The following is a 26,083-nucleotide window of genomic DNA, read 5'->3' on the forward strand; positions in this document are numbered from 1 at the left end:
AATATTATGAAGCCTTTAAACTAGTATTTTTTAAAGTAATACTGTTATTATCAAAATATCGAATTTGACAAATTTGAATATTTGATATTCTAAAATATTCCACATCCAAATACAAATAATATTAAATTTTTCTTACTCTTTGAAAAGATGAATGTTTGAAACAGCTTGATTTATTTGTTCTTTCATTTCTCCCTTATGTTTCCTCATTACATGTCTTATCACATGTGCTATATTAAATTGGCGAGGAAAGGATCCCGATTGACACTTATGATAATTTGCGGCACAATTCATCCGATAATGTGTATTTTATAATATTCCTTGTCTTGTGAACGAAAGTGTTTCCTCCAATTTTTGCAATTTTCCTTTTCTATAACAGAATGTTACAAAAATGTTTAATAATATTTTCAATTTAAGCCGCTTGAATTGAAGAAAAAGGAAACATGAATTTAATATATTTTAAGAGCTTCTTTCAAAATTACTAAGCGACAAAAGGCAGCAAAAATTGTAATAAAATTTAAAAGAATGTTATATATTACGCTTTAAGTAAATTTAAGTAAATATTTTATACTATATATCTAAATTTGCGCACTAATAACCGCGTGTCTTTTGATTTTTATTTGCCTTTTTACCCCTTAGTAATTTATTATTATGTTGAGCCTATTATTTTCATTATTTTATTTTTCAAAATTGTTTTTATTATATGAATAAATAAATAAATAAATAAATAAATATATATATATATATATATATATATATATATATATATATATATATATATATATATACGGGGTGTGTCAGACCACCCGTATCAGCCGAATATCTCGAAAACCGAGAACGGCAGACAACAATGTTTCCTATAAAAGTTATAGGGTTTCAAATAATGCACAGTAATATTAGCACGACCTTGAATAGCGTTGTCAAAATCATGTGAAGGTCACCTTCAATTTCTTAAATGGAACCATTTATTTTTCATTGCGTTATTATTCTTGTAGCTTATCTCGAGAGCTTTCCAAAACACTATAATTAAGTTAGTTTTCATTAAGTACTTGTAGAGTTATGAGGCTTGAAATCGTTTCTTAATTTTATATAAACCGTAAAATATCTTATTTTGTACATAAAAGTATTAAGGTGAGGTAATCGTAAAATATTCATTTTTCGATTATCTTACCTTAATACTTTTATGTACAAAATAATGAGAGGAATCAATTGGTGTAAAGAAAACACATAGTTGTTTCGAAGAAAAAATATGTAATTTTGCAATTAACAATTCCATATTTTTTCTTAAAAACAACTATGTGTTTTCTTTACACCAATTGATTCCTCTCATTATTTTGTACATAAAAGTATTAAGGTAAGATAATCGAAAAATGAATATTTTACAAGATATTTTACGGTTTATGTAAAATTAAGAAATTATTTCAAGCATCATAACTCAAAAAGTACTTAACGGAAAGGTACTTAATTATAGTGTTTTGGAAAGCTCTCGAGATGAGCTACAAGAATGTACAAAAATATATAGGATGTTCCATTTAAAAAAATTGAAGTGACCTTCACGTGACCTTCAAATGACTCTTCAAGGTCAAACCAATGATACCATCTTATGGCCCCCTCGAAACCATACAACTTTTGTCTAAAACATTTTTCTCTATCTTGCTTATTTTTCGAGTTATTTGGCTGCCTAAGTTAAAATGGGTCACCCTGTATATACAGGGTGTTTCATTTTAATCCGACCAGTCGAATATCTCGAAAACCAAGCCCGGGAGAGAAAAATATTTCAGACAAAAGTTGTTTGGTTTCGAGGGGGCCATAAGATGGTGACAATGATTTGACCTTGAACAGTCATTTGAAGGTCACATAAAGGTCACCTTAAATTTCTTAAATGGAATACCCTATATATTTTTGCACATTCTTGTAGCTGACATCGAGAGCTTTCCAAAACACTATAATTAAGTACCTTTTCGTTAAGTACTTTTTGAGTTATGAGGCTTGAAATAATTTCTTAATTCTACATAAACCGTAAAATATCTAGTAAAATATTCATTTTTCGATTATCTTACCTTAATACTTTTACGTACAAAATAATGAGAGGAATCAATTGGTGTAAAGAAAACACATAGTTGTTTTGAAGAAAAAATATGTAATTTGCAATTAACAATTCCATATTTTTTCTTAAAAACAACTATGTTTTTTTTACACCAATTGATTCCTCTCATTATTTTGTACTTAAAAGTATTAAGGTAAGATAATCGAAAAGTGAATATTTTACAAGATATTTTACGGTTTATGTAAAATTAAGAAATTATTTCAACCCTCATAACTCAAAAAGTACTTAACGAAAAGGTACTTAATGATAGTGTTTTGGAAAGCTCTCGAGATAAGCTACAAGAGTGTGCAAAAATATATAGGGTGTTCCATTTAAAAAAATTGAAGTGACCTTCACGTGACCTTCAAATGACTCTTCAAGGTCAAACCAATGATACCATCTTATGGCCCCCTCGAAACCAAACAACTTTTGTCTGAAATATTTTTCTCTCCCGGGCTTGGTTTTCGAGATATTCGACTGGTCGGATTAAAATGAAACACCCTGTATATTGTTACGTCCCTGGTTCGGGTCGCGGTCGAGTCCGTCGTGGAAAGAGAAGTCCATTGTCAAGAGGTTGTTGACAGCGGCCGCTGTCATTTGAGTCTGGAGCCAGCTGTCAGGCTGTGTAAACGCGTTTCTCTTACGAGTCGATCCGTGTTATTAATATTGTGTATTTACGTTCTGAGTTACCGTTTGTGTTGTAATTGTGCAGTGCATTAAAGTTCATTAGTTTCCTTAAGTGCTTGTTTATTTAGCGCGTCCCGCGAGCGGCTGATCTCTTTACCGCGCGACTTCGATATCTATCGAAGTCCCCGCCCCGGGCGTAACATTTTGGGGGCTCGTCCGGGATCGACGGGATACCGAAGGATCAACCGGGACGTGATTTTGCCAACTTTGTGAGAACGCTGAATTTAGAATGTCGACGACAAACATCGGGCAACAGGATCCAGCCACGGGCGTCTCTACACGAAAGAGGATACGAGTCGCGACTCCCAGCCCGTCGGCAGAGACGATCACGCTTCAGGCGGCGATGCGAGAGATCCGGGAGCTGCGAGAGGAACGCTTGCAGATGCGAGCCGAATTTGAGGCGCAGCTCCGGGAGCGAGACAGCGAGCTCCGACGTCTGGAGGGGAGATTACGACAGGATCAACAGCTAAGTCCTTCTTATAATAGTCCGCGATTAGAAAATTCGAATCCCGGCTTGGGCCTAAAATTAAAAACCGATAATTATGACGGGAGTGTCCCCTTGCGTGAGTTTCTCACTCAATTCGTTTTGATAGCGCGGGCTAATAACTGGAGCGATTCACAGAAAACCGTGGCCTTGGCTGCTTGTTTGAGGGGAAAGACACGTTCGATTTTGGATGGGATTTTTGAAATAGAGAATCTAAAATTCGACGAGCTGAAATCGAAGTTAGAGTTGCGTTTCGGGGAGGGGCATTTGGCCCAGACTTACTATACCCAGTTTACTAACAGAAAACAAAAGAGTTCGGAAGATTTGGCTACTTTGGGTGCAGATCTGGAGAGGCTTTCGCGTCTTGCTTACCCTGAGTGTTCTCACGAAGTGAGGGATAAGATCGCTTGTGCCCAGTTTATAGCTGCGCTATCGGACGGTTTCCTAAGAAGAACTCTTCAGTTAGAAAATATCACTTCTCTAAAAATCGCGGTGGAAAGAGCGATGGCTGTAAAAGTCATCCAAGAAAGTAGTTTCTCGAAAAGTAAATTTAATCAAAAAGACGAAAATAAATCTCAGGAATGTTGGAAGTGTGGTGACTCAGGCCATTTTCGGGCGGAGTGTCCCTCTAAAAAAGAGGAGTAGAAGAATGAATTTTGCCGTGGAAAATAAAATTATTAATAAAAGAAGTGTTTTAAAACTTTGTTGAAACTGTGTTAATGAAAATTTATTTGCAGCCAGTGTGTGTAAAAAGGGGCGGGCCCGGATGTATCTTGAATAGGGGATTAATTCTTTCATTAGAATGCCTGGATGGCAATATTCGTAATTTCCAGTGCTTGTTTTAATAATGGTTGCTTTGATTCTTATTGTCTTCTGAATGAATTCTAATTGGTAGACTAATCCTCGAAGTGTTGTGGGAGGAACTCCCGGATTTATTTTGATTAGGGAATGGTTCTACATCCGAGGCCCGAAAAGAAAGTTTTGGATAAAAGAGATTGGTGCTTTTTACTCGTTTAATTATTTTTGTTGTTTAAGGAAAAGAAATTTTGGAAACAATTCCGAATTTGACAAGAAAGATTAAGGGGTAATATCACCTTGTTGACTTTTTTTTTCGTTTTTTTTTATTGGCTTAAATGCTCGATAAACTATCCAAAAATGAAATCCAAAAGGTTTTATGGGGGAGGAGATTTTTTAAATAATTTAAAAAGTCAATTTTTCGAAAAAAACCGCAGCGCTGTTTTGCGGGTTAATTCAAACGCGCTCGAGTGCGGCACAGTTGTGGTCTTTTTCTCTATCTTAATCACTGTCGATAGTTTTAAGATTCAAAATTTGACTAATAGATGTCTCTACTATTCAAATTTACGAGCTGTAAAAACATATGATGCCAGAAAATCCGTTAGGAGAGAAAAACATGGCGTTTTGCTTACTACTCGTGAGCCACACGTGTTTCTTGTTGTTGTAGTGAGTTTATCAATCTATCTTGTGTTTATTTTTTAGAAAATGAGTAAAGTAGATTGTGCTTCCCGTAAAGGGACTAAAACAAGCCAGAAAATACAGAGGAAAAGAAATTCCGGCAAGTGGAAAGTGCAAAATCGACACTTACTGGAGGAGCAAACTGAGAGTGTCGGCACGTCAGCGAAAAAAATAAAATTGTCTGAAGACAATTATGATATCGATTATGATAGTACATTTGGATATCGCATACTGCAATTCGCCTCAGTTTTTTCTATTTTATCTGAAGTTTTAGTATGTTCCACTTGTCATAAAAACGTAAAATTTACGGAAGCCAGTAAGCAAGGCTTAGGTTTTAAAATTGTAGTGACTTGTGATGACTGTGCTCCAGTATACATAGACAGTTGCTCTAAAATTGAAAATAAGGCGTACGAAATAAATCGGCGAATTATATATGCTATGCGCTTATTAGGCATTGGCATAAATGGAATCAAAAAATTTTGTGCTTTCATGGATTTGCCGCAGCCAGTTTTTCAAAAAAGCTATACTGCTATTATAAATCATATTCACGAGGCAGCTGAATCGGTTTGTTTTTCTTCGATGAAAAAAGCTGCCCAAGAAGAGAAAAAAAAATCGATCGAAATTAGTAAGAATAATGGTATAACAGTGTCGGGAGATGGATCATGGCGTCGTCGTGGTTTTTCGTCTCTCTTCGGAATCGTTTCTCTTATTGGGTGGTCCACTGGAAAAGTCGTCGATATTGTAGTCAAAAGCAAGTATTGTAAAGCCTGCACTTATTGGAACAAACAAAAAGGCACCGCTGAATATGAAGACTGGAAACAATTACATGAAGAAGAGTGCCAAGCTAATCACGAAGGATCGGCGGGGAAGATGGAAGTTGACTCTGTCATCGAAATGTTTTCTCGCGCAAACGAGAAAAATGAAGTTGATTATATAAATTACGTTGGAGATGGCGATTCAAAGACTTTCAAGGGGATAGTCGAACAATATCCAGCAGTAAAAAAAAAAGAATGCATTGATCATGTTCAAAAACGAATGGGCAGTCGACTTAGAAACTTAATAAAGAAAACTAAAGGGCTGAGCGGCAGAGGAAGATTAACTAGTAAATTAATTGACGAGTTAACCATTTATTACGGTTTGGCTATTCGAAGGCACTGCAACTCTCTTGAAGATATGAAAAAAGCTATATGGGCCACAGTAGGTAGCACTAGGAGAGTTCTAACGCAGGGATCTCAGGGGGTGAGGGGCGAGGGGATCTCAGCGGCGCGGGGGAATGACGTCACGCAGGATGGAGGGGGGATGACGTCACGCGGGACGGAGGGAATTTCGGTGGCGCGGGGGCTGCGGAGCGGGGGACGCACGTATAAACAAAAATGGCGGTATTCCTATGAAGAAGATTTTGGGTCTCTCTCTATTCCTCCCTCTCTCTCGCTCTCTCTCTTTATCCCTTTATATTTCTATCCCTCTCTCTCTCTCCCTCTCCATCCCTCTATCCCTCTATCTATCTCTTTATCCCTTTTATCTCTCTTTCTCTCTGTATTATCGCAAGTATACAATATTAGTCATAAACTTATATTTTGAGATATTTCGGGGTCCGACGTTTTCGAGCAATCTGTGAATCATAGCGAGATAACAACACATTTTTGAGATATTATACAATATTACCAGTTAACAAACAATATAAATAGAAGTATTCTTTGAAGGATTGGGTGGATGGAAATGTGTGCGAAGAAAAATTACGTCATGATTTTGTTACAATTAAAAATATATATATAATTTATTTAAATGTGTGTTTAATAAAAAGTATACAATATAAAAAAATAATAATAATAATATATAAAATAGACCGTCGGGCTATGTTGGGGAAGCCGTTTCTGAAAACAGAAGAAAACATACGCATTTCATTAGTTTAAATTATTTTAATAATTTATTTTAAAATACTTTTGATATATAATAAATTAAGATACTTACAATGTTATCCATCATCTATTTTAATTTGTGCAAATAGGGCACATGTTGCAGGCCAATATTTGATTCAAAGATCTTCTGCACTCTTTGCATGACATATTTTCCAAATGTTCATAATATGTGCATCTATGTTCCCGAACAATACCAGCTTCTAAGAACAGGAATGATAATCTGTAGAAGCACTCGGTACAATATTTGGACTCATCTTTTACATAGTAGTAAGATATACAACATATCTTCGTGTGATCCAATGCCATTATTTCAGTCAAGTCTAAATTTCGATGTTTAGTGTGTATTAGTTCATCACTACTATCACTCTCATAATCACTGTCTGCTATGGGTTCTATTTCTATTTCCTCGTCTGATTCATAGAGATTATCATCTTCCATCTCTCTCCTCTCTCTCTCCTCTCTCTCTATCTCCATCCTCTCCGCCACAACTGGATCCATCCAATCGTAATCATCATCATCAGTATCGTCGTCGATGATAATTATGTTTTCTTCAGCCATTGCACAAAACCACCGAAACACAGAAGAGCAACGAAAGAAATGATACTCTAGTGCAGCAGACTACCGAAACACAGAAGAGCAACGAAAGAAATGATACTCTAGTGCAGCAGAGTCCTCTTCATTATATTTTTTTTTTAACATACACAATATAAATAGAAGTATTCTTTGGAGAATTGGGCGGATGGAAGTACGTAGATAACAACACATTTTTTGAAATATTTCGGGGTCCGACGTTTTCGAGCAATCTATGAATCATAGCGAGATAACAACACATTTTCAACCCTAGGTTCAGTTACAAAAGAATTTTTCTTTTGTGCCTCCAACAATCTCTGAATATCCCTCTCTCTTTCTCTCTTTATCCCTTTTATCTCTCTCTGTCATCTCTGTATTATCGCAAGTATACAATATTACCAGTTAACAAACAATATAAATAGAAATATTCTTTGAAGGATTGGGTGGATGGAAATGCGTGCGAAGAAATTACGTCATGATTTTGACTTAAAACTCTTTATTTATATTTTATATATTTTTCTTACGTACTATGGACTAAAAACTAAAGCTGCCAGTTCGCAATCGACGAGTTGATGCTTGTTGAAAGCAGCACTCGCGCGTATTACATTTGATATTTCTTTCGGATTTATTACAGTGGACGCGATATTGGAGAATTGCGTAAACTTGACATCAACTGTTTGGATAATTTTATCCAATCGATCAAAAGTTACATCTATGCAGTGATCGAGATCGAACATGCGATGTAACGTCGATTCGACCATCATCAAGCATACGTTTGAAGATTCGAGACTTATGAGTTTGACGTCGTTAATCGTACGAACTCTCACTGTTAGCGGTCCAACGCTTATGAAATTGAAGTCATCTTTAGAGTCGTTCCGAAGGAAATTTTGAATATTACGACGTTGCTCGTAGAGTCCCTTCCACGTTTCGAGAGATAATATCAGTTCCTTTCCTCGATGATCTCCTATGGCAATCTCCACGTAACTCGGTGGACCCACGTTGATACCAATGTCGAGGAATTTGAATCCCGTAGCTGTCAATGCGTATCGTCTACCTAGTATACGAACCGCACGACGTTCCAACGAAATGCTACAGAAAAATTAAAATTAAATAATAGTAATACAATTTGTAAAAATATAAAAATAGAAAGAAGTTAAACGAAAAACTTACTCGTCACATTTGTTCTCAAACGATCGAGTTTTATCACGACTCGATACGTAATTATTCACGCGTCTTCCGACGCCGCTGCCGCTGCTGCTTCTTTCGACGTAGTACATTTCTCTGGGAGTTATGAAAAGTGAACCACGAGAGCGGTGTTAACGCGACACTGATCGTATAAGAAATAACCGAGTATGGATGACGCTCATCTTCCAAAAGTATAATGTGGTGGAGGGATTAATACTTCTAACGTTTTGAGTTTTAGGAGAAGGGGAGATAACGCTCAGACAAAAAATTCTTAGAAACGCATGGAAAGGTTTAGGGAGGGGAAATAAGAGATAAAACATATTAATGTTTACATATTTTATTTTCTTGCAATTCTTTCAGGCGTTGCGACCACCAGTTAAATATTTTAAATACATTTTGTAATGCACAATTCTTAACATGTTTTCCACATCGCATACTATTGGTAATATCTAATTTATTTAGAGAATCAATATCTTCATAGTCAGCATCTAAAGTTTCAATAATATAGCCGTTTCCCACATCGCCTAGTATATCGGTCAACCATTTTCGCTTTTCAAGTCCTTTAACGTACACGACAGACGATTCTTCTTCTTCTTCTTCGTGTATCATACCAACGATAGCTGTTGTAATTACACGCTGAGCCAAGCCATACGGAACGTTTCCGTCTTCCCATTGTAATCCGTGATGATTTCTAATCACCCATGAGACTTGACATCGCTCAGATTTTGTTAGCACGCTCCACGGTACAGGACTTGCGAAAAAATAATGCGAGAGAACATATCCCTTCCTCAGGACTGCCGCTTCTTTCACGACAAAATTTCTCCCGACAATAAATCCTTGCAGATCCACAAACGTTGGTATAGACATGACGAGATCTCTCTCTTTCTCTCTTCGATACGTCAGTCGAGAGGAATGGCAAACTCTAAAATCATCTCGCAGCACTTTGATTTATATCCTCCTCCTCCTCCTCCTCCTCCCCTCTCTTGTGTCGATGTTATCGCTTAGGTGATTTTGCGTACAACGTTGGTCAACGGATTGTACTGGATCACACGATCGTGTATGATGAGACAGTACGCAGTAGTATTCGCCGGTACGTTCTCCTTACATTCGAATTCCAATCTCACATCCACCGTTGCGCTCTTGACCGATTCGTTTTGTCGAGAACAATCGATAATCACGAACGGACCGAGTTCTTGAAACGTATAGACGGAGAGACTCGGCTCGAGATACTCGTATCCGTAATAGTTCTTGCAGAAGCGCGCGTACGTGTCGTACAGAATGGACCATCTGTTTTTATCGAAATCCAGGTTCATATCGTCGTACGGATAACATTCCGAGTTCAGATAGAGTTTCACATTGATCAATTTGCAGTCGTCGAATTGAGATACATTCTTAGACAAGGCATTCTTCCGGCCTGTTTGCAGGGCGAAGACAACGTAGCGTGGTTTCTCCAGCTGAGTCGAGGTCTTAATGGCCCACGAATGCTTCGTTGTAAGCTGCAATAGCGGATACTCGTACAGATCCCACGAGCGAAAACCCATGCTGAGATATCGTCCGCTTTCCAGAGCACGCAGCATCGACAGTTTTTCGATCTCGCTCAACAGCACGTGAGGCATTCGCCATTGTATCTTGAATATGGTCATCACAGGCTCCAGCGTTGAACTTCCAACCAGACAATTATTATCGTTGCGCGATCGTATTAAGATCAATTCGTGACGAGCGTTAATCACCACTCGTTTATAATCCTAGCAAAATCCCAATAACATGTGGAGCGGTACGCAAAAATTGAAATGTCCATGCGAATAGGTCGGCGGCTCCCAGCCGGCGTTTTTCATAATCACAATTCTATCGGATGATACCGTTACATAGTTTTTGAGCGTAGTAGTTATTCCTACGTTTCTATTGCGATCAATCTCAACGCCATCGAGTTCGTATCGAATCTCATCGAACATGAATGCGACGCAATTATGTCCCAGTATCACATCACTTTCTCCTTCAACTGTTGCTCTGTTTTTCGTTAGTTGTCCCTCGATGTATAGGAAACTCTCATACGGCAGCGTATACAGATCCTGTTGTTGTATGGGTATTCTTATCTCGTCACTGTGTCCGAACGTTGTATTGGCGAACGGGTTATACGTGTGAGTCTCGATCTTGACGATACGATTGTCAAAGATCGGTTCATCACCGATGTTGAGAATGTCGGTCATCGTTCAGCTGTTTCGCACCGCAAATCCCAAAGATTGTAAAAACGCAACGTTCGATGCGCTGAGTTTCTTTTTCTTGGATGATTTGATATTAGCAAACGTCGACGTTGTTGTTGTTGTTGTTGTTGGTGGTGGTGTTGCTGGTCTCGTAAAGATTGCGTTATCTCTCACGTCTTTCGATCCGTTCAATACGAGCATCTCATACGTCGCATACGTACATGCAATCTTACGGTGATCTCTTCTCCTCGAAAATCGAGCAATCGTCCGTTCTGGTCGACAACGCGTAACGTTAAATCCGTAATGCTCCGCGCGATGATCGGCAGGTAAATGATCTGTGCAGGCGTTTCCGATATCTTATATCCCGGTGGTACCCTCGGTGAAAATTCATGTATCGTATGAACGAGTATGCCGTTGTTGTACGCACCCGCGGTCACGTTACACTCTATACGGATAATATTCACGTTGAGAATGTTAATCGGCAGGTTTGATTCGTACCATTTTCGCGGCTCGAGAATACGATTCGAGAATCCTAGCAGCGATCCAATGTTGACGGGTTTGGTAAAGTTTATTCTGTAGGCACATTTGATCTCGCTCCTCATTGTATTGTAATTAGCGCGGAGCACTATCGGATATTCATCATCATCTTCATAGTCATCGCCGTCAATGTGTTTCTCATCGCGATGTTTCCGTGAAATTGCATGTTTCAAAAATTCATGTATATTTTGCAACTCATACGATCCCTCGGGAATCGTAATTTCTTCGTCGTCTTTGCCAAAGTAAAATTTATTATTCGAGGAATTCACATTCGGTATCGTGTGATAAGTCTCAAAATCCGTTAGACCGAGCTCGTATTCGCCGTCGCTCAAATCTACGGTGGGAAAGAAGTTTGCCGTGAGAACGCTACTCTTCCCAGTCAACGTGAATGTCATAGACATGTCGACGAAACTGTTTAACGAATACTGAGTTAAATAGCGCAATATCTGTCTTTAAATTCACATGCATCGACCGTTCGAAGAAACTGCAAGCACAATTGTCCGCAGATGCTCTGATCGTAAGTTTGAACAGGTGTGTAATTGTACTGTATCTTCGTTACGTTTCGTCCGAGATATCGCACCAATTCATTCGGCGGTTGAAGATTGCCGAAACTGTCGAAATATATAGCGCGATTCCCCCTCTTTGCATACGCTACCCAATGAGTACCTGGTCCTTCGACGCTATCCAAATTTACGATGCCGCTCTCGTTTCGATATATACCACCGATCGGTAAAGAGTCGCGCATGAAAACACCTCTAAAATATGGAATGCGCATACGTTTTGCCAATTGTAGCAATTGTACGTTGGTAGTTGCGCCCTGCGGCATTTTTAGCGTCTCTTTGACGTTTTTTTTTTCTCCTTGTTGAGGCTCCTCGTCCGTATTTGTAAGGAGCGAGATATAATCCGTGACCTTCCATGGCGCGATTGTGACGTAGCATCTCTTGCAACTGACGTTGCGCGGCTTTTCCGTCGTTCACCACTTTCGCTACACCAGCCGCTCCACCGATCAGGGATCCGAGCGCACCCAACATTGGTAGAATCGGCAATACACCGCCGCATTTCGCTACCGGAAGTATCCGTTTCTTCACCGTTCTTTTCTTCGTCTTCAGACCCATACCGAGCTTCGTCTTGGCTTTCATCGCTGCCCAGACAGTTGTGGCGGCGGCTCTCTCACCGAGAGTCGAATCTTTCGCAACGATGCGATTCCGCGCTTTCTCAGCGAGTATCCTATCCGCCGCGTGTCTCTCGGTGAGATCGTTGCTCCGAGAGTATGCTATATCGTGTTCGCGACACGCCGCGTCCAATGGGTTGACACCTCGATCGCCTCTGACTAATCGCTTTTGCAACCGCGTGCCTGGTCCGCAAAACTGATAGCCGGGAATATGGAATTCGATCGGAAGTGCGTTTATCGCGTGATTTAATAGGCCTCTACCTATTTTCGTTGACATTCGCCGCAATTCTTTATCAACGGCGCCGGACCGTCGATGTGCGTTTCCTGACACGGCTGATTGTAGTGTTCGTAACAGCGACGATACGTCTGAACCTCCGGATCCGCTTTTATGTGTTCCGGAAGTTTGTCCCACACGTAGTGGACGTAATCACCGCACGTTCTCAATAGAACTGCTTTCGACACAAATTGTAGCTGTTCGACGCTCAAATCGCGAATATCGGAAGGATTTGTTAGCAGGATGAACATTTTTTCTCTACTGAGCGACTCGTGATTTCGCGCACCTATAAATAGGCAGGCGTTCGATCCAATCAGCAGTGTTGAAAAAATGAGATTCGTACGACAACCTTTGACGATATGCGTGACAAATTGCGACGACAGATTACGATCAATGGAGGACAACGCGGAGATGCGCAGGCATGGTACGATGCTACCGACTACTATACGCGCGATCGTTTGCGGCCCCTCGAATTGTGGTAAAACCAACGTTCTGATAAGTCTACTGGAAAGTCCGCATGGTGTACGTTTCGAGAACGTGTACGTGTACTCGAAGTCGCTGCAACAGCCGAAATATCGATATCTGGAGAATTTGTTGACGCCGATTGACGAAATCGGTTATTTTACGTTCTCCAATAACAGTGACGTCATTCCACCGAGCGAGGCACGTCCAAACTCGATTTTCGTCTTCGATGACGTGGCGTGCGACAAGCAAAATACGATAAGAGAGTACTTCTCAATGGGTCGTCACTCGAACGTCGACTGCTTCTATCTCTGTCAGACGTACGCGAGAATACCAAAACATCTTATACGCGACAACGCGAACCTGCTGATCTTGTTTAAACAGGACGGTACCAACTTGAAACACGTGTACAACGATCACGTGAATACCGACATGTCGTACGGGGATTTCAGTGAATTATGTCGTACTTGTTGGCAACAAAAGTATGGATTCCTAGTGATAGATAAGGACAGCTCATTTACGAACGGGCGATACAGAAAAGGATTTAACGTGTTCGCGATACCGCAAAACGATTAGTCGCTGCCGACACACTCTGTCGACATGGCTGAAAACAATAATATTCGCGAGCGTGAAAAGATTGCGAGGGAGATTGAGAAAACGAGCGAATCGATCCGCAAGAAACATCGCGCTTTGAAGACCGGTAAGATCGACGACGATATCGCGGTCAAGACCCATTTTAGGCCTATTATCGAGCCACTACAAAAAATCGTCGACAACTCTAGCTTAATCGCGGTGAAAAACGAGCCGGAGAGTAACGCTGACGCTATAATTAAAACGTTACCCATCAAGCGGTACAAGGAGGAAGAGGAAGAGGAGGAGGAGGAGGAGGAGGATACGACACCGAAAAAGAGACAACGATTGAAGGCGAATCGTTTATCGACACCGCATACATCGGATGAACCGCTGATAACCTCCACACCGTCCGCGACAACGAGAATCGTACAACCCACGATACCCGAATCACTCGCAATCGAAAATGTTTTCGAAACCACGGGCAACCCGCTCGAATCACCATCTGTTCGAAACATGTTACAAACGTTGGAAGGTCAAAAAATGTTACGAGAGCACTTCGGGCCACTGGCACAAAAGTACATGGGCGCTCTCCTTAGTGGCGATAAAAAAAACCAGATCGATCACGTGTACGGTGTCTATTTCGACGAGAATGAAATGTGGCTCGGTAACAAACGATTCGACATCGGCGCAGATGACTCTATAATCATAGACAAAGTGAGGTACATTGGTACACCTGGATTATACGAGTTGATCTTCAAGAGAATTCCCGATGATGACATATACACTGAGGACGATATGCAAAAATATAAGAGCATATTAATGGCGACGAGTGCGCATAAACGTCAATATGATGCGCAAGGTCAATTAAAGAGCAACAGGGGATACAAGTATAAACACATAATTGCACCGTTGATGTCGATCGAATTGAAAAAGAAAAAATGCGGTACGGGAGTATTCATGCCTCGCGCGATGACGCTAACCGACAATAAGATCGATTACGTGCACTGGGACGATCCCAACGAGCTAGTGGATCGTCTACGATTGCTCGACGCTTCGCGCCGAGCTGGCCACAACGCTCACGACAACGAGATCCTGTCGATTATAGAGGAACTTCGCGAAGTCGGCCTTATTATAAATTAAACGGTGTCTCGACGAAACTAATCAGTCGATCGACGTCACTCGCATCGAGAAAAAAATGCCCATCAACAAATTTGGATTATTCGAACAGAGAAATGAAGCAATTAGAACTAGCGATCATTGGGGTAAATCGGTGACAAGTTACTTGCGTCAAAACGCTCTGTGTCGCGTCGCTACGTACTATGACGCGAGGTCGCGCAAGATTCGCCGTGTAGCGCAACCTGAGGCTGATACCGATGCAGTCAACAAACTGTACGTGGAACAATGCGTTAAAACGTTGAAGAATCAGCAGAAAGAATCAGACGAGAAGCTGACTGCGTTCGAGAAGGATGTGCGAGCTTTGCAGACTGCGATAAACGAGCTTCGGCGTGCGATTAACACTAATTCAGAAACGGCTATCAACCTGTAATGAGCGGCTGTAGTGAACGGTTTAGGAACGGCTATTGTACAATTATTAAACATCTACAAAGGTTTATCGAACGGGTTGGGAACGGCTATCGAACAGCTAGAACGGTTATCGAACAGCTATGAGCATCTACAAAGGTTTATCGAACGGGTTGGGAACGGCTATCGAACAGCTATGAATGGCTATCGAACGGCTATGAACGGCTATCGAACAGCTTTGAACGGCTATCGAACGGGCCAGGAACGTCTAGCAACGAATGATAAAACGCACGGTGATACTCGAGGCACACATCGTTTGATCGACGAATCGAAACAACGATGGATCGGCGATCGGGAATAACCGAGGAAGTGAAGAAACAACATAGTTTAGACAAACGGCAGTTGGTGAACGAATTGCACGCGCCGGCGAGAAAAAATTTTCCCCGAAGACACGTCATAGTGCGGGGATACGATGACCTGTGGCAAGCTGACATTGTCGAGATGCGTCCGTACTCTCGTTTCAACAGAGGTTACCACTACATACTCACAGTCATAGATGCGTTGAGCAAGCACGCGTGGGCCATACCACTCAAGAGTAAAGGTGGAAGCGAGACAGCTGACGCTATCGCCGAGATAATTCGAGATAGCAAAAGATGTCCGAAAAACTTACAGACTGATATGGGGAAGGAATTTTATAACGCTGACGTGCAACGGCTCATGCGGAAACATGACATCAATCACTATTCTACATATTCGGTATTGAAGGCATCGATCGTTGAGCGATTCAATCGCACGCTGAAAAACGACATGTGGAAGATGTTTACGCTGAACGGATCTTACAAGTGGATCAGCGCGTTGCCGCGACTCGTATCGGATTACAACGCGCGCAAGCATCGAACAATCGGTATGCGACCCGTCGACGTTACTCCCGCGATCGCTGAAAGACTCTTGGCTACTGTGTACAACCATGTAAATATCGCGGGTCCGGCGAAATTCAAAGTAGGTGACTCGGTACGCGTTAGCAAGTACAAGACAGTTTTCGAGAAAGGTTACACGCCAAATTGGACAACCGAAGTGTTTAAAATTGCAAAAGTACAACATACTAATCCCGTAAGCTATCTACTGGAGGATTATCGCAAAAAATCTATTGCTGGAGCGTTCTACGAGTACGAGTTGCATCGCGCGAATTATCCGGACGTGTATCTCGTGGAGAAAATACTGCGTAGGAGGGGTAACGAGGTTTACGTGAAATGGTTGGGATTTGACAATTCGCACAATTCTTGGATACATAAGGACAATGTGATTTAATTCATACAAATTGTATTTATTTTTAAATTTAAGAAAAAATATGTACAACATATAAAAAATATACATGAAATATATAAAAATACAAAAATCTTTATTAATACATCCTTTCCAATAATCGTATATAATACAATATATGAAATACATATACATATGAGATACATATACAAAAATAATATCTGACATTATATCACATACTATATTACATTACATTATATATATTATATTATAAGGGTATCCTATAATGTCCCCATGGTAATGTGTCGGTCGAATCAGGTACGATATACCGCTTGTCATCGTACGGACTCAGAGCAATTTTCGTCTCGCGGACGGTATACACTTTGTGCAATTTCGATCTTATGCAAGATTGCTGTCGTGTCATTTCTATTTCGTCATTCAGACACCGCGTGTAATCGTCGAATGTTATCGTTCTTGCAACAACGTTACTTTTGACACCTTTAACCTTCTTCGTATCCTTTTTCCCGTCCACTCTCATCGCATACATTTTTGCTCTAAGCCCGACGAATTCGGTCATTATCGCGCCGTTATTTTCATCTTTCATTAAACCCGGTACTTTTTTATTCACGAGCGGTATACCGTACGCGTTATCAATTGGATAATCGCTCGTATCGAAACTAGCGATATCATGTTTCATATTTTCATAGACATCTTCGCACTCAATGTGGTATATAAGACTGTCTGTGTCGGTGTACATTACCCGGCATTTATCACGATATAGCGGTGACATGTACTCATGATGAAATTCGTACAAGCACGTTTTAGAAATGTCGAGTATGCACATGCCGACATAGATTGGTTTATAAAATTTCACTTCAAGTTTGCGTAATTCTATGGCAACCAAATTTTCCGAAAAGACGCTTCTACTATGAAAATTTGGTTTCGCTATCATTGCTTCTGCTCCGTATCGTCCGTCCCACTTTGTTAATAATTTTACATCGACACGATTACGCACATTTTCCATCGTCTTACCAAATACCGCGTTATTCATCAGTTTATATAAATTTTTTTCAAAATCATTTTTCGCGAGTGTTCTAAACTGTGTATTTAATTCGATATAACTGCGAAGCCACGGAGATTGTGTAAATTGTAATATGCGATGTATTTTTGTAACGCGAAGGTCGTGTCGCGTACATTGCTGTAGGTTACGGTAGTGTATCACGTAACGCTTCTTATCGTATAGCGTTGCGAGGAGTTTGTCTTGCCGCTTGCCGGGCGGCTTGTCGCGTGTCGGGCAAAACGGTAGGTCAATGTGCGTATCGTGAAGATGTTGCGGATACTCGAGATCGACTTCGAGGATATAACCCGTAGGCGAATCTAACGCGATCGATGCTACGTCAAAATTCGACACGTCGTCGACCCATCGAAAATCGGCATAGGGCAACGGTTGACACATTGCCCATCCGTACAAATTATTTACATCGAAATACATCAAGTACGACGATGGTTTCGATGGATCGTACGATTGTTGCATGTACTTGTTATTAGCGCGCGCGTATCTGTTGGAACACTGACTCAGACCACCGCGTATACCGCGTTCGATAAACATGACCATGTCGATGTCGGTAAGCAATTCGAATGTAATCTTTGTATGCTTTAACATGGCATCCCACGTGTATCCGGGAAGAGTATAATAATACGCGGGGTCGAGTCCGTAACTTTTGATGCAACTATCGCGAAAGTTTTCAAAAATATCGGCTAATAACAAGACGTCGATTTTCAGGTACAAATCGCTATACTCGTCTAGCGTTCGAATGGAGAATCGCGTCCAGATGTTCTCGGCGTGCGCGTAATCGCTCTCGGATATAGTTTCACCGATCAAAGAACTGTAAAACGATTCGCGCGGTGGTAAACACGTATCTTGCAACCTATCTACAGAGTCGACGTATTCGTACGGAAAGACGCCTTTCCGTGTTAATAAACTGAAATTTTCTGCAGATAAATTTTGAAATTCTGATTTTAAAATTTTGAATTTGTCTTTGTCTAGATAAGATGCCAATTTGTCGAGACTTGCCGTAAGAAATTTGTACGAATCGATAAAACTTAATTTTATATAATTTTTCCAATTGTCTTGTGCAACTTTAACAGTTTTTGTAAACGATATATATTTTTCCTTGGTTATTGGAAGTAATTCGATTTCCCCTTCGAACGCTGTGGCTATATCCTCGATAATGAAATGCGCGTCGTAACCTGATAAATTGTGGAAGACTATCGGAATATATAATGATTCTTTGTAATTTAGATTGCAATTTGAGTGCGCGGGACCCCTATATCGTCCGGTCAAATGACAATGATCGCGTACGCGTGTATCGTCTTCTTGCGTAAACGGTTTTTCGCAAATATGGCAATGCGTTGCGCTGTGAAATTTTTCCCACTCGTCCGATGTTAAATTTACCATGGAGACATTTGTAGTCATTAAAATAGTCTTTACACGTAACGCTAAATTTTTAAGTTCTTCGGCGAACCACGCGATACAATCAATACTGCGGCGAGAATGGTACGCGGATAACGAGTCGTCGAACGAACAATGCATATAATACGCTATACTAAATACCTTATGATGCTGATAATTTTTTTCTTCGTCAGTCTTTGTCAACGCACATTCCAAATCGGCATAGATCACAAATGGAAGCCGCTCTTTCCTCGTGTAGTTGTTGAACTCGAGCCACTTGTCCTTATCGCTCGGCAATCGGATAGCGCAGTCGTTTATTTTTTCGCAGTCTACCGTATGTGACTGCAACTTGTCCTCCGATCCGAAATAGTGCAAGCATCTGTAAAAGAATATTTAAATTAAAGATTTATGCAATGCATTATATTTTATAATTACATAAATTATTCAAATTATACATACCGATCACAGATATATCTTCGGCCGTTGTGTTTGCTCAGTTGCGAGCTCACGAGCCGGGATAAGTTCTTGATCCATGCGAAATGTCCGACGCTGTTACCGTCTTCCACATACAACAGGTTGACGTGTTTATCCCGTTTCTGCTCCGAAAGACGTATCGGGACAATGCTGTTTTCTTTCTCGATGCTGTACACGTTGATGGAGATATTGTTTATATGTTCAAACTTTTTTAGTTGGTTCAACGTCATCGGAAACTCAATATTTTGTACATTTAACACCGTCGTATAGTGGGGATATGAAGATTCCCGATTTGTGTCTCTTTCAGCGGGGTATAGAGCGGCCACCACTGCCCACGCGAAACACGCATTGTCTCTAGATTGTACATTAATTACAGCTCTCTTCATCATAATTTCTCGCGGCAATTTAATATAACATCCCGCGCGCATAGGATTATACTTATTTATATTTACAGTTAAATTCTGTATTCGCGACAATGCCCAGCCACTATCGCGTTCCTGAAATTCTTCTAGCAATGCTAGAGTGGGCTCGATAACGCTGCGCTCGTACCACTCGTGTAAATCAGACGTGCGAAAGAGTTCACAGTTTCTCGTATTGATACTTTTATTCGCACGCTTATCACCCGACACAAATTCACCGTTGAATATAGTGTTCAATTTTACACTGTTGTATCTTCTTATAACGTCTTGCACTTGCTCGAGCACGATGTCTTTGGCGTCCTCGAGAAATTGACGAGGTTCGATATGGTTTGCGTTAATCACAGCACCGGTTAGAATACGGTTATCGAACGCGGTATCAATCTCGCGCCACACAAGTTCATTTTGATGCGCGCTACATCCGGCACCCGCGTTATTGTCGCCACTGTAATTACTACCACTGGGCATAAACTGTCTCTGCAATCGAGTCTTTGCACCTTCGAGTCGCGCGATTCGAGCAATCAGCGATTGTCGATTCCCGATCGATAATCGCGGTCGTTTGATCCGACTTTGCTCTTCCAGCGACTCGATGTACTCGTTGCATCGTTGTAGCCATGCAAAATATTCGCCCAAGGTGGCAATTTGGCGGGACCGCTCCACCAGGTCGCATTCAGTCTGCTCGACGTTTTCCATTTCTTCACAGAGTGCAAATTGGGCACATATTGCACGGAAATCTTATATACAACGGCTCGCTACAACTTGAACAGAATCGGCCATCCATCGCATCAAGTGTCTCAATTTTATGCTTTCGAACAGCATACATCATTTGGCTATCCACGCCTTGCAATGCAATCATACACGAAGGACATACAGCTAAAGCACCACCCGTGGAATAATAAAAGTATATGATACAAAATTTTGTACTACGTGCGTTTAAAGCATTAATTTCCGCAACAGACACTATTTTCTCTCTGAATTCCGTGGAGTTCTCACTGCAGTCACTAATGCAATCACTGTCAGATGACAACGCGTGATCTTCGTCTTCCATTTTTATATTATCACACAACACTGACAGAACATTACTTTCTGACAGAACACTATAATTTTTGACTATACTTTTGCTATACCGTCGTGTCGATGCGCTTCCAAATCACGTACTATGATCTGATGCGCTTCGATCCTTCTTATATTCAACCAACAAACTTTCAGAGATTGTTGAAGGCACAAAAGAAAAAAATTTTTGTAACTGAACCTAGGGTTGAAAATGTGTTGTTATCTCGCTATGATTCACAGATTGCTCGAAAACGTCGGACCCCGAAATATCTCAAAAATGTGTTGTTATCTACGTATTTCCATCCGCCCAATCCTTCAAAGAATACTTCTATTTATATTGTGTATGTTAAAAAAATATAATGAAGAGGACTCTGCTGCACTAGAGTATCATTTCTTTCGTTGCTCTTCTGTGTTTCGGTGGTCTGCTGCACTAGAGTATCATTTCTTTCGTTGCTCTTCTGTGTTTCGTTAGTCTTGTGCAATGGCTGAAGAAAACGTAATTATCATCGACGACGATACGGATGATGATTACGATTATTGGATGGATCCAGTTGTGGCGGAGCGGATGGAGATAGAGAGAGAGGAGAGAGAGAGGAGAGAGATGGAAGATGATGGATCTGATATAGAACCCTTGGCGAAGGACAGTGATTATGATAGTGACAATAGTGTCGATATTCTTGATGAACGGTTACAAAAGAAACAGCGAGATTTAAGCATATCTGAAATAATGACATACAATCAAGCAACAAAGATATGTTGCATTTCATATTACTACATGGAAAATGGATTAAAATTTTGTATCGAATGCTTTCTAGAAGCACCGGATCAGTATGAAGAAACTAGTGCTGTTCGAGAACATAGAACCATAGCTTATGTTCATTTGGAAAATATGTCATGCAAAGAGTGCAGAAGATCTTTGAATCAAATATTGGCCTGCAACATGTGCCCTATTTGCACAAATTAAAATAGATGATGGATAACATTGTAAGTATCTTAATTTATTATACAGGGCGATCCTGAAAAATGTTATGTCTTTAAAATGACGTATTCCTGACACCATTCTAAGACAATTTTTCCTTTACCAAAATTTGATTTGAAGCGTAGTTTTTGAATTATGAGCAAAAATAGTTAGTAAATCACGCGTCGGGTACAGAAGGCAGGCAGGAGCGGCGCGGCGTGCCGCGAGCGCGGGCGCAGCTGACCGCCCGACGGGTGATTATCACCGCATGAGTCGCTAACTATTTTATCTTATAACATAAAATTATGCTTTAAATAAAATTTTGGTAAAGAAGAAAATGTCTTAGAATTACGTCAGAAATACGTGTTCCTTAAAAAAACGTTATTTTAATAATGAAAAGTTGTTCCGGATCGCCGGCCGTCCGACGTTGCAATCAGCTGATTGCTACACGCGATGTGTGTATGGCGGAGTGTGTGCGTAAGAGAGAGAGAGAGGGAGGGTAGGAGGGACAGACATTCATACACACGCATGCACTTTTTTCTCGCTCTCTTTCTCTCTTTTACGCAACACTCATACACTCTCTCATTCAGTCTCTCACTCACACTCTCTCGGTCACTCACTCACTCACTCACCTGCTTACTCACTTGCTCACTCACCTTGTAGCAGCGTAGCGAATCTTCATGCTATGTATTGTTGTTATCTGCTGCACGGTTATGATTGCTAGAGATGCGCGACACATCGAAATTTTTTCGATTATTAATCTCACACTCGATTGACACAATACAGATTACACGATAACGAGTTTACTGTTTATTCACTAACTATTGATTTATCGATACCAAAAATTACTTTCAAAGAAACGCGAATGCAAACAACACATGACTCGACGCGAAGTGACGGACCGCGGAGACTGCGCGACCACAAGAGTTATGTTGCCATAAACGCGACACGCGACATCTAACAAACGACTTGCGCGTGGCGCGTGATTGACGCGAGATAAGACGAACGATCGGCTAAAACCTTCGCATTGCGAATGCGGTAGAAAACATGAAACGTATAATGACATACTTAAAAAATTAATTATTTATTATAAATAATAACTATTTCTAATTATAATAAATAATTATTATTTACTCAATCACGCGCCACGCGCAAGTCGTTTGTTAGATGTCGCGTGTTGCGTTTCTGGCAACATAACTCTTGTGGTCGCGCAGTCTCCGCGGTCCGTCGCTTCGCGTCGAGTCATGTGTTGTTTGCATTCGCGTTTCTTTGAAAGTAATTTTTGGTATCGATAAATCAATAGTGAGTGAATAAACGGTAAACTCGTTATCGTGTAATCTGTATTGTGTCAATCGAATGTGAGATTAATAATCGAAAAAATTTCGATGTGTCGCGCATTTCTAGCAATCATAACCGTGCAGCAGATAACAACAATACATAGCATGAAGATTCGCTACGCTGCTACAAGGTGAGTGAGCAAGTGAGTAAGCAGGTGAGTGAGTGAGTGAGTGACCGAGAGAGTGTGAGTGAGAGACTGAATGAGAGAGTGTATGAGTGTTGCGTAAAAGAGAGAAAGAGAGCGAGAAAAAAGTGCGTGCGTGTGTATGAATGTCTGTCCCTCCTACCCTCCCTCTCTCTCTCTCTTTCTCTCTCTCTCTTACGCACACACTCCGCCATACACACATCGCGTGTAGCAATCAGCTGATTGCAACGTCGGACGGCCGGCGATCCAGAACAACTTTTCATTATTAAAATAACGTTTTTTTAAGGAACACGTATTTCTGACGTAATTCTAAGACATTTTCTTCTTTACCAAAATTTTATTTAAAGCATAATTTTATGTTATAAGATAAAATAGTTAGCGACTCATGCGGTGATAATCACCCGTCGGGCGGTCAGCTGCGCCCGCGCTCGCGGCACGCCGCGCCGCTCCTGCCTGCCTTCTGTACCCGACGCGTGATTTACTAACTATTTTTGCTCATAATTCAAAAACTACGCTTCAAATCAAATTTTGGTAAAGGAAAAATTGTCTTAGAATGGTGTCAGGAATACGTCATTTTAAAGACATAACGTTTTTCAGGATCGCCCTGTATATCAAAAGTATTTTAAAATAAATTATTAAAATAATTTAAACTAATGAAATGCGTATGTTTTCTTCTGTTTTCAGAAACGGCTTCCCCAACATAGCCCGACGGTCTATTTTATATATTATTATTATTATTTTTTTATATTGTATACTTTTTATTAAACACACATTTAAATAAATTATATATATATTTTTAATTGTAACAAAATCATGACGTAATTTTTCTTCGCACACATTTCCATCCACCCAATCCTTCAAAGAATACTTCTATTTATATTGTTTGTTAACTGGTAATATTGTATAATATCTCAAAAATGTGTTGTTATCTCGCTATGATTCACAGATTGCTCGAAAACGTCGGACCCCGAAATATCTCAAAATATAAGTTTATGACTAATATTGTATACTTGCGATAATACAGAGAGAAAGAGAGATAAAAGGGATAAAGAGATAGATAGAGGGATAGAGGGATGGAGAGGGAGAGAGAGAGAGGGATAGAAATATAAAGGGATAAAGAGAGAGAGCGAGAGAGAGGGAGGAATAGAGAGAGACCCAAAATCTTCTTCATAGGAATACCGCCATTTTTGTTTATACGTGCGTCCCCCGCTCCGCAGCCCCCGCGCCCCCGAAATTCCCTCCGTCCCGCGTGACGTCATCCCCCCTCCATCCTGCGTGACGTCATTCCCCCGCGCCGCTGAGATCCCCTCGCCCCTCACCCCCCTGAGATCCCTGCGTTAGAACTCTCCTAGTGCTAACTACTGGCCACGCTTTACCATAAAATTTCGACAGATAAAAAGCCTCAACATCACTTGTGCCCGGAAAGTGCGACTTCATGGTGCTCTTGGCAACCACAGGAGGCAAGTGGAAATTTGAAAAATTATAAGCATGATACTGCCATGTCAATGGAAGTTTTTGAAGCTGTAAAGCCAGTTTATGAAGAATTGAGCAAAGATGAGTTGCTAACACGTTGCTTGGGCGGATTTACTCAGAAATCGAACGAAAGCTTCAATGCACTCGTCTGGTCAATGGCGCCGAAAAATATCTCCAGTGGCAAAACTGTGCTTGATATTGCTGCATATCTTGCTGTAATATTTTTCAATGATGGCTATTTTGGAATTATGCAAGTCATGAAGCTTTTGGGCATAACAATTGGATTAAATTGTTATAATTTCTGCTCCGAAGCCAATGCCATACGAATCAAGCTATCTGAGCGCTCCCTTTCTGAAGAAGCTAAAGAAGCTCGCAAGACCGCAATATCTTCAAGAAAGGATGATGACCATGAGAATCTTCAACTAGAAGGCCAATTGTATGGTGCAGGCATCGCAGATTAGAGGTAAATCAAAAATTTCATTTAAATTTTACTACTTAAAACTTTAAACGCGTTTATCTCGAAATCATGTTTTTCGAGCTGGCCGTACCACTAGCACCTTCAATTTTCAGCCGATTGACTTCAAAATTTAACTGTAGCTTCACAATAACATTCTCCAACGAACAGCGTAGGATTTTTTTGATTAATTAAAAATTACCGATTTTATGGCCGATTTTCGATCGAATTTTTCGAAAGAAAAAAAACTTTTGCTTCAAATCGACGCCATTTTTTTTTAAATCGATTAATAAAAAAAATCCTACGCTGTTCACTAGGTCTTGGACCATATTTTCAGAAAAATTTTGGATTTTTGTTCCAGATGCAGAATTGTGATCTGTAGAGGTACGGCCAGCAAGGTCAACGACGAAAAATGGATTTTTTTCAAAGAGCTACAGTGCCGCCATTTTAATTTTTAAAAATATAAAAAAATTTTTTTTTATACCTTAAGACCTGTACTTTAATGTAGAGAAAATCAGAAGTCAATAAATCTTTCCATTTATTTTAAATCGCTTCGAGAAAATGACCCTTGATTTAGTGAACACAAGGTGATATTAGAGACCCTCAAGGGAGAGTCTGGAATACGTCCGTCATTATGCAGCAAACTAGTAACTTTTCTAGGAAATTTTGAAATAATGAAACTCGCGTATTAAATACAATAAAATTCTATTTATTTAACATTACAATGCATTGCCATCGTTTTACTGTTATAAGATCTTTTTTTAATTGTTCTTTTTTTATTTGCTATTTTTAGTCTAAATATGATATATTTAGATATAATTTTGCTTCTTAAATTGTGGCAATCTATAATATTGCAATTAATTATTGCAAATTTATTTTGAAAATATTGTTTTAAATTTATGTTTTTATTTTTTACG

General features: G+C 40.2%; 5 protein-coding genes and 1 pseudogene across 5 annotated transcripts; 2 read left to right on the top strand and 4 right to left on the bottom strand.

Annotated features, from left to right (window-relative positions):
* Nucleotides 1-5,159: 5,159 nt before the first annotated feature.
* On the top strand, nucleotides 5,160-25,601 carry LOC145969829 (uncharacterized; annotated as a pseudogene).
* Nucleotides 7,493-9,364, bottom strand: LOC145969831 (uncharacterized). Its single transcript, XM_083096107.1, has 2 exons — nucleotides 8,387-9,364; nucleotides 7,493-8,305 (listed from the first exon to the last, which is right to left on the bottom strand). Exons 1-2 carry the CDS (start codon nucleotides 8,491-8,493, stop codon nucleotides 7,744-7,746), a joined length of 669 nt encoding a protein of 222 aa, XP_082952233.1. The 5' UTR covers nucleotides 8,494-9,364; the 3' UTR covers nucleotides 7,493-7,743.
* LOC145969830 (uncharacterized) lies at nucleotides 11,895-12,587 on the bottom strand. The gene has a single exon (XM_083096106.1). The coding sequence runs from the start codon at nucleotides 12,585-12,587 to the stop codon at nucleotides 11,895-11,897; it is 693 nt and encodes a 230-aa protein (XP_082952232.1).
* On the top strand, nucleotides 14,026-14,760 carry LOC145969832 (uncharacterized). The gene has a single exon (XM_083096109.1). The coding sequence runs from the start codon at nucleotides 14,133-14,135 to the stop codon at nucleotides 14,757-14,759; it is 627 nt and encodes a 208-aa protein (XP_082952235.1). The 5' UTR covers nucleotides 14,026-14,132; the 3' UTR covers nucleotide 14,760.
* Nucleotides 15,543-18,272, bottom strand: LOC145969828 (uncharacterized). Its single transcript, XM_083096105.1, has one exon. The coding sequence runs from the start codon at nucleotides 18,064-18,066 to the stop codon at nucleotides 16,672-16,674; it is 1,395 nt and encodes a 464-aa protein (XP_082952231.1). The 5' UTR covers nucleotides 18,067-18,272; the 3' UTR covers nucleotides 15,543-16,671.
* Nucleotides 18,250-20,873, bottom strand: LOC145969705 (uncharacterized; the record flags this gene model as incomplete). Its single annotated transcript, XM_083095902.1, has 2 exons — nucleotides 19,315-20,873; nucleotides 18,250-19,234 (listed from the first exon to the last, which is right to left on the bottom strand). Coding segments are annotated over exons 1-2 (2,109 nt in total), but the record flags the coding sequence as incomplete, so codon positions are not given.
* Nucleotides 25,602-26,083: the final 482 nt, after the last annotated feature.

This window comes from Camponotus vicinus, unplaced genomic scaffold, assembly GCF_025532165.1.
Source record: "Camponotus vicinus isolate PSW18456_S1 unplaced genomic scaffold, iyCamVici1.0 SCAF_4, whole genome shotgun sequence".
Taxonomy (NCBI): Eukaryota; Metazoa; Arthropoda; class Insecta; order Hymenoptera; family Formicidae; genus Camponotus; species Camponotus vicinus.

What these genes read in the sequence shown, in the direction of transcription:
- LOC145969831 (XM_083096107.1), bottom strand. Translation starts at nt 8,493, where the DNA reads ATGTACTACGTCGAAAGAAGCAGCAGCGGCAGCGGCGTCGGAAGACGC. An exon ending in TTTGAGAACAAATGTGACGA is followed by an intron (nt 8,306 to 8,386) that starts GTAAGTTTTTCG and finishes ATTTTTCTGTAG; the next exon opens with CATTTCGTTGGAACGTCGTG.
- LOC145969830 (XM_083096106.1), bottom strand. Translation starts at nt 12,587, where the DNA reads ATGTCAACGAAAATAGGTAGAGGCCTATTAAATCACGCGATAAACGCA.
- LOC145969832 (XM_083096109.1), top strand. Translation starts at nt 14,133, where the DNA reads ATGTTACAAACGTTGGAAGGTCAAAAAATGTTACGAGAGCACTTCGGG.
- LOC145969828 (XM_083096105.1), bottom strand. Translation starts at nt 18,066, where the DNA reads ATGTTAAAGCATACAAAGATTACATTCGAATTGCTTACCGACATCGAC.